The sequence below is a fragment of the Leuresthes tenuis genome, unplaced genomic scaffold (assembly GCF_036924035.1).
Source record: "Leuresthes tenuis unplaced genomic scaffold, fLeuTen1.0.hap1 SCAF_24, whole genome shotgun sequence".
Lineage (NCBI taxonomy): Eukaryota > Metazoa > Chordata > Actinopteri > Atheriniformes > Atherinopsidae > Leuresthes > Leuresthes tenuis.
Genome location: NW_027325378.1, coordinates 4,109,443 through 4,115,476, shown reverse-complemented (window position 1 = coordinate 4,115,476; position 6,034 = coordinate 4,109,443). Strand labels below are relative to the sequence as shown.

The following is a 6,034-nucleotide window of genomic DNA, read 5'->3' as shown; positions in this document are numbered from 1 at the left end:
ACATATACATATCTCTCTCTCTCTCTCTATATATATATATATATATATATATATATATATATATATATATATATATATATATATATATATATATATATATATATATAGATAGATAGATATAAATGCTGCTGCTCACCACTAGAGGTCACCAAAGGTCTGTGGTTTCTCAGTTCTTCTCAGTCACCTCTAACATCAAGCGGGATGATTATCCAGTTTGTATCCAGTTACCCCAAAATTTACCAGGTGACTTTCTGGTTCTTTTGAAATAAATTCTGGAGATAAATATGCTTTCAGAACCGGGAGTTTGGACCAGTGGGTTGGTTTTAGTACTTAATCTGAGCTTTGTTACTATAACTGGCCGATCTGCCGTGTTAATAAGTCCGGTGGGAATGTTTACATTTAGTCATTTTCAGGATAAAATCTTTTATTTCCTAACAGGTTGAGGCCACGTTCCACAAAACAGTCACCAGGAGTGGAGCTGCACCACAGGGAGCTCACAACACCAGAGATCCACTGGCTGTGTCCAAATTACCAACATATACTGACGCAATGATAATCAGAACTCTTTCAGAAATCAACGGCAACAAGACATTTTCTTTTCTTTTTCTTTGTCTTCCACTCAAAATGAACTAGTTTCTTTGGATTATATACTGAGTATCCTACAGCAATGCGCTTGCCTCGTCTCTCTATAATGTTCAAGAAATAAGATAAGCCCACTGATAAATATAAAACAGCAGATCTGTGTTCATCAGGGATAAATATATCAATAGAAATCCAGTGAGTGAGATGCAAAGAGATCAATTTCTTAATATACATCTGAATGTCTGTGAAGCTGTACAAACAAAACAAACAACATGTCATTCTGTGGTTTATTCTCTTTATAAATAAACATGAACCAGGAGCAAATGCATGACATACAATCATTTAAATATACTCTACGAAATAAATGTTTCTATATTTGCTTTCTTCTTCTCCTAGAACACATTTCTTCTTCCTTTACGGCCTTCAGGTGCAAATGTATCAACCTGCACCAAAATGACTGTTCCAGGAAACATATCAGATGCATCATTCTTCCTGTCCTGAGAGTGGCTGAGAACCACTCAGGTAAAATAGTGTATAAGAAGTCAGAAAAAGGCTTGATTTAGGTTTTTCCTCACATATTATCAAAGCAGAACATGATAGGGATGCTTCAGTCCTCCTTTTGTTGAAGAAATACTGTTGTTACAGGTACTGTTAACAGTAAAAACCTGTCTGTTTGCAGCTTGTATCGATACAATCCACATCTAGTGTTTTGGCAATGCAGTAATTGACATCTCTTCAAGCACCTGAAGCTGCAGCAGACAATCCTCCCAGACGTTGTCTCATAAACTGTCATTGTCTCGTGTTGAAGACTTGCAGTAAAGTGCTCTAAATATTATCACTTAAACACTGAGGTGGCTGGTGAGTTTCACTGTTTGCTGTCCATGTTGAAGCATCTTTGTAGCTGTTTGTGCTGCTGGTCAACTGAGTGGACTTTCCAGTTCGGACATTTGGCTCGATTTGTGCAGGAACAGCGGTGCTCTGGTTGAGTCAATGTCACCTGAGAAGAACACATGCACAGCGTAAATAAGTCTGCCTCACTGAATGTGGAAAAGAACAGGCGCAAAAATCTTTAAATGTACCTGAGATTTGAGGACACGCAGCTCATCCCGAACCTTTTTGAACCTTTTCTCCAGTTCCAGATACTTGTCCTTCAGCATCTCCCTGTCTTTGCGCTCTCTCAAAAAGTCTTCCTTGTAGACATCAGCCTGAAGAAGAATGACAAAGAAACACAACGTGAGGACAAAAGTGGAAATATGAGAGCATTGGGTCTCATTAAACCCACAGCTTTCACATCTTTTGGTTCACAACTCTGGTGGGAACAATGCTCGGCCAGTTTAGCTTTGTATAAAGACAGTTGTGCTGTTAAAACACAAGGCCATGCTCATTTTGAGACAAGGGAAAGCACATCTTCTCTTTAAAAACACCATCTATGTGTTTAAGAAACAAGGAGACCAACATCTGTTTTCAAAGTGAAAGGTTTCCACCATCCTGTCAGCAGTAAGAAGCCTCTTTTCTTCTATTATTCATCTCATAATGATCCAAATGTTTCCAGAGGCCGACAGACGCAGTCTTTTACAACAGAAACAAATGTTGTTAACATGTCCAGAGTTTGGTTTGACATTGTCTTGCTGAAATAAGAATAAGAATAAGACAACAAACGCTGCTCTGAAACTTTCATCTATCATCACAGATTAATCACGCCTTGTGCATTAATGCACCGCCACATTTCAGCCGTGTGCTGATAACAATGGATGGGCCCCTTCCTCTGTAGCCTGTCCTGGAGGACCTGGCATTCAGAAGTTTTACAGAAAAGTCAGAGCACAGAAAAGCTTTCCACTTCACCTCGTCCCTGTTAAGGTTCATTAGTCTGTTTCTGACCAAGACATCATTGAATCTAGTCAACAAATCAAAATCCTGTGTGGAAATGGAAATACAAGCTCACCCTGACTTGGTCACAACGCTTTTGAAGAGGAAGGAGAAGACGGCGGGAGGCACAAACCTACAGATCTCTGTGATAATGAACACTTCTGTGCAAGAGCAAGGATTGAAGACTCGTCCTGCACAAAGTTTCAGAAGTCGTAGAGCTTTTCCACCGTTCTACTGTGCCTTCACCCACAAATTGTTGAGGACATTGAAAGTCCATAGTTAGGGTTCCACTTGATGTTCATGTTTAGGTGTCGATCTTATAGAATACATAGTTTACTCATTTTGATTTTCATGTGTCTAAAATACTGACGAAGGTTTCGTCATTGAGAGCTCTCCAGTACAAAACCACGCCTGTTGTTAACACCGCGCTTCCTGAGAACCAAAGAAGCTGAACCACTCTGTTGTGGTTTTCACTTGTGTTCGTTATGCAGATTTTTCTGGATTCTCCGAAACTTTTGATGTTTTGCAATGCAGATGTTGAAATCCCCAAATTCTTAAATATTCAAATGTAGAATTGTTCAAATTTGCCAACACAGTCTTTCAAGAGTGATGCAACCCTCAGCATCTTCACTTCTCAGAGACTCTGCCTCTTTAAGGGGCTCTTTTCATACACATATGTAACCAGTTTGTTGCCTGTTAGCCTAATTAGTTGAGTTTTCTTTTCTTTTTAAAAAAAAAGGGGGGTTGAAATCATTTATAAATCATTTAATTGTTTTTTTTTTCATATTTTTCACAAAGGTCCGACTGTTTTGGAAACAGTTTCAGTATCTTGAACTCAGTCGTGTGTGATCTTTTCATGTAGTCTATATATGACTCACTCTCTGTCATGTTGCACCTGACGGGTTCACGCTTTCTTTTTTTTTCCACATCTTCAAAAGTTTTGGGGGTTCTTTTTAGGAAATTCCCCCAAAATTCAAGCCGCTGTTGCTGGTGAAAACTTACCTGATGTTTCCAGATGTCTTGTCGTGTTTCACTGCTCCCACCGAGGGGCTGAGATGTCTGAAGAGCCTCCTCCAAAGCCTGCACAAGCACATCATTGCTGCTGTTATGAGCCTCGAACACAGAAGTGTGTCGAACTTGAAGCAAGGTCTGTGTTTGCAGCAGCAGCAGCAGCCTCACCTTGTTGAGTCGCTGGATCTCCTCGTGCTGATGCTGCCCCCTGCGCGTCAGAGTGCTGTTCTGCAATCGCAGCTCTTTGGCTTCTTTCTCTGCTGTCAGCAACTCCGAGGTGACCTCACCTTCTCTAGTCTGTGAAAAAAGATCAAAAATTCCAAAGAGGAAACCATGAGTTCCGAAGTCAAATGATCAAATCCACGGAAATGTCTGAAAAATGTGTCTTTTGCAATTACCAGAGTGTCTGTCTTCACTTTTAGCTGTTCACATGGTGTATTGAGCTTCTCTCCCTCGTCACTTGTCTCTTCCTCAGAGTGATCGTGGTGCTGTAATGCTTTTAAAACTCTGATCTGGGAATCAGGAAAAGAAAAGGTCACTTCATGGACATCTACGTAAAACCATAAGAAAAGATCTGAGAGGTAGAATTAGTCTTTCTTACCTTCTCCTTGTAATACTGAGACATGGTCCTGTACTCTTTTGCCCATTTCTTATTAATAGAGAGAAGCTGAGTAAAAGACATGAGTAAAACGGACATGAGTGTGGCTCGTAATGAAAGTGCACACGTGTTGATAAATCTCAGTTCTGAAATATGCTCACCTCTTTCCTCTGCTCCTCCATGATGAGAATCTGTGCTTTCATGCTGATATCACTGCTATTACAAACCTCCTCTGACTGAAGCACCCAAAAGAGAAAAAGAGGAACCATTAAAATGTAGCATGAATTGCATCCATAAGCAGCCAAATGCCTGTGACAGGCCGGGCAGTTATGCAACTGCACCACATCCACTGACTTCCTTTTACACATTTTTGGAAGTTTTGCTGTACACTGTTGCGGTAACTCTAAGAGCAATGTTGTTTCTTTGTGGTCAGGGAATCACAACGCAGAAAAAGCATTAAAATGAGGCATCTGTTGAAATCACCAACCTGTGTGTCTTCCAGCAGACGGGGACGAAACTCTGCAGCTGATTGGAGTTTTTCTCCGGTGGAGCCAACCGGCAAACAGAACTCATACCTGAAATCATGTGGTTTGAGCGCAAAACCATTAAAAAAACAGTTTGATTGATGACCCAAAAGGAGCCCTTGGTGATGTGATGGGTCTCACCTGTTTATCGTCGGCAGTGATGGATACAGTCTGTGGGTCTGTTTAATATCTGCGGCCTGTGGCGTCTTCACAGGCGGCCTGTCCATTGAGCTCTTATGCAGGGACTGAAAACATAGAGGATAACATTCACTTTAATAACTGTCATTTAAAAATCTTAGTCTGGAGAGGTGTTTCTCAACATTTGTGTGTTGTGACCCAAAAAAGTAATAACCTCTATAGTCAACTCTTGTAATAGCCAAGAAAACTGAGCCTTGTGCACGCACACTTTGGGTCTCACAAATAAAACCTATATTTGGACAAATGATGTAGCATAGAAGCCATTCCTCAGCCTAAAACAGATAATTTTATTTCAGTTTTCCTTTATTTGTCTGATCATTCCACATTTCATGCGTCATGTTTCTGGTTTCCTGCATTTTTCTCAGTTTGTATTTTCTCAATGTTCTGTGTCTGTGTCTTTTGGGATTAATAAAAGCTTCAAGACCATCCGCTAGCTGGGCCTCATCTCTCCATAGTTTGTAAATGGGTTTTGCTGCTCCGCTGACCCTGACAGAACGATCCAACAAGGAACAACTGAAATCCAGGGGTAAACATACTGAAGATAGGTGAGCGCTAACCAGCAAATGAACCAAGTGAAATACAGTACTGCATACACAAAGGAGGCAAAACTCTACAACATAAAGCAAGAATTAAACTGAAGACCACCTAATGGAAAGCCAGAACGTAGGAAAACACATGAATCACAACAATTAAGAGAGACTGACTCATCTGAGTCCCATACCCACTTCAACCTTTTTAGGTTGAGAGATTATTATACAATTAGTCATATACAATTCAAATAACCACTGTTAGCGGCCCTGGAATTGTGTTGGCACATCATGGAGGTGTGCTGCTGACGCAGAGAGCTGAGTTTGCTATAAGTGACAAACCCACATGTGTAATTTATCTCACCTCCTCACGTTTGTGAGAAGTGATCACCTAAAAACCAAAAGCTGCGTAGTGTAAGATGTTAAATATCTTCATTAAACGATAAAAAAGAGTAAAAACTAGTCTTTAAAGTGACTTTTGTCTCCTTTTTAACTTATTGGAGGTATTAGAATGGACATGAAAACCCGTCTCAAACTAATTGGAAAGTATTGCTGCCGCTATGTGTCAGCCAAATATGTAGAAAATCAGCTTTATGAATTCTTTCTATTTGTTCTAAACGTTAAAATCACAAAAGTTAACGTTAAAGTGAACGAACTCACCATACTGTAACTCCGAAACGTTTTTCAAGTGGCGCAGGTCGCTTTACAGGAGCCGTGTGGTGAATCTC

General features: G+C 40.3%; 1 protein-coding gene across 1 annotated transcript; it reads right to left on the bottom strand.

The window, feature by feature from the left end:
* Positions 1-844: 844 nt before the first annotated feature.
* On the bottom strand, positions 845-6,034 carry LOC140284470 (uncharacterized). The gene is made up of 10 exons (XM_072378336.1): positions 5,967-6,034; positions 4,723-4,826; positions 4,545-4,632; positions 4,219-4,293; positions 4,061-4,126; positions 3,858-3,971; positions 3,628-3,756; positions 3,451-3,528; positions 1,662-1,787; positions 845-1,579 (listed from the first exon to the last, which is right to left on the bottom strand). Exons 1-10 carry the CDS (start codon positions 5,967-5,969, stop codon positions 1,448-1,450), a joined length of 915 nt encoding a protein of 304 aa, XP_072234437.1. The 5' UTR covers positions 5,970-6,034; the 3' UTR covers positions 845-1,447.

Excerpts from the sequence above, each read along its gene's own strand:
- LOC140284470 (XM_072378336.1), bottom strand. Across the intron at positions 4,294-4,544 it reads GTCTGCTGGAAGACACACAG|TCAGAGGAGGTTTGTAATAG; the intron begins GTTGGTGATTTC and ends TGGGTGCTTCAG. Across the intron at positions 1,580-1,661 it reads TGCGTGTCCTCAAATCTCAG|GTGACATTGACTCAACCAGA; the intron begins GTACATTTAAAG and ends TGTTCTTCTCAG.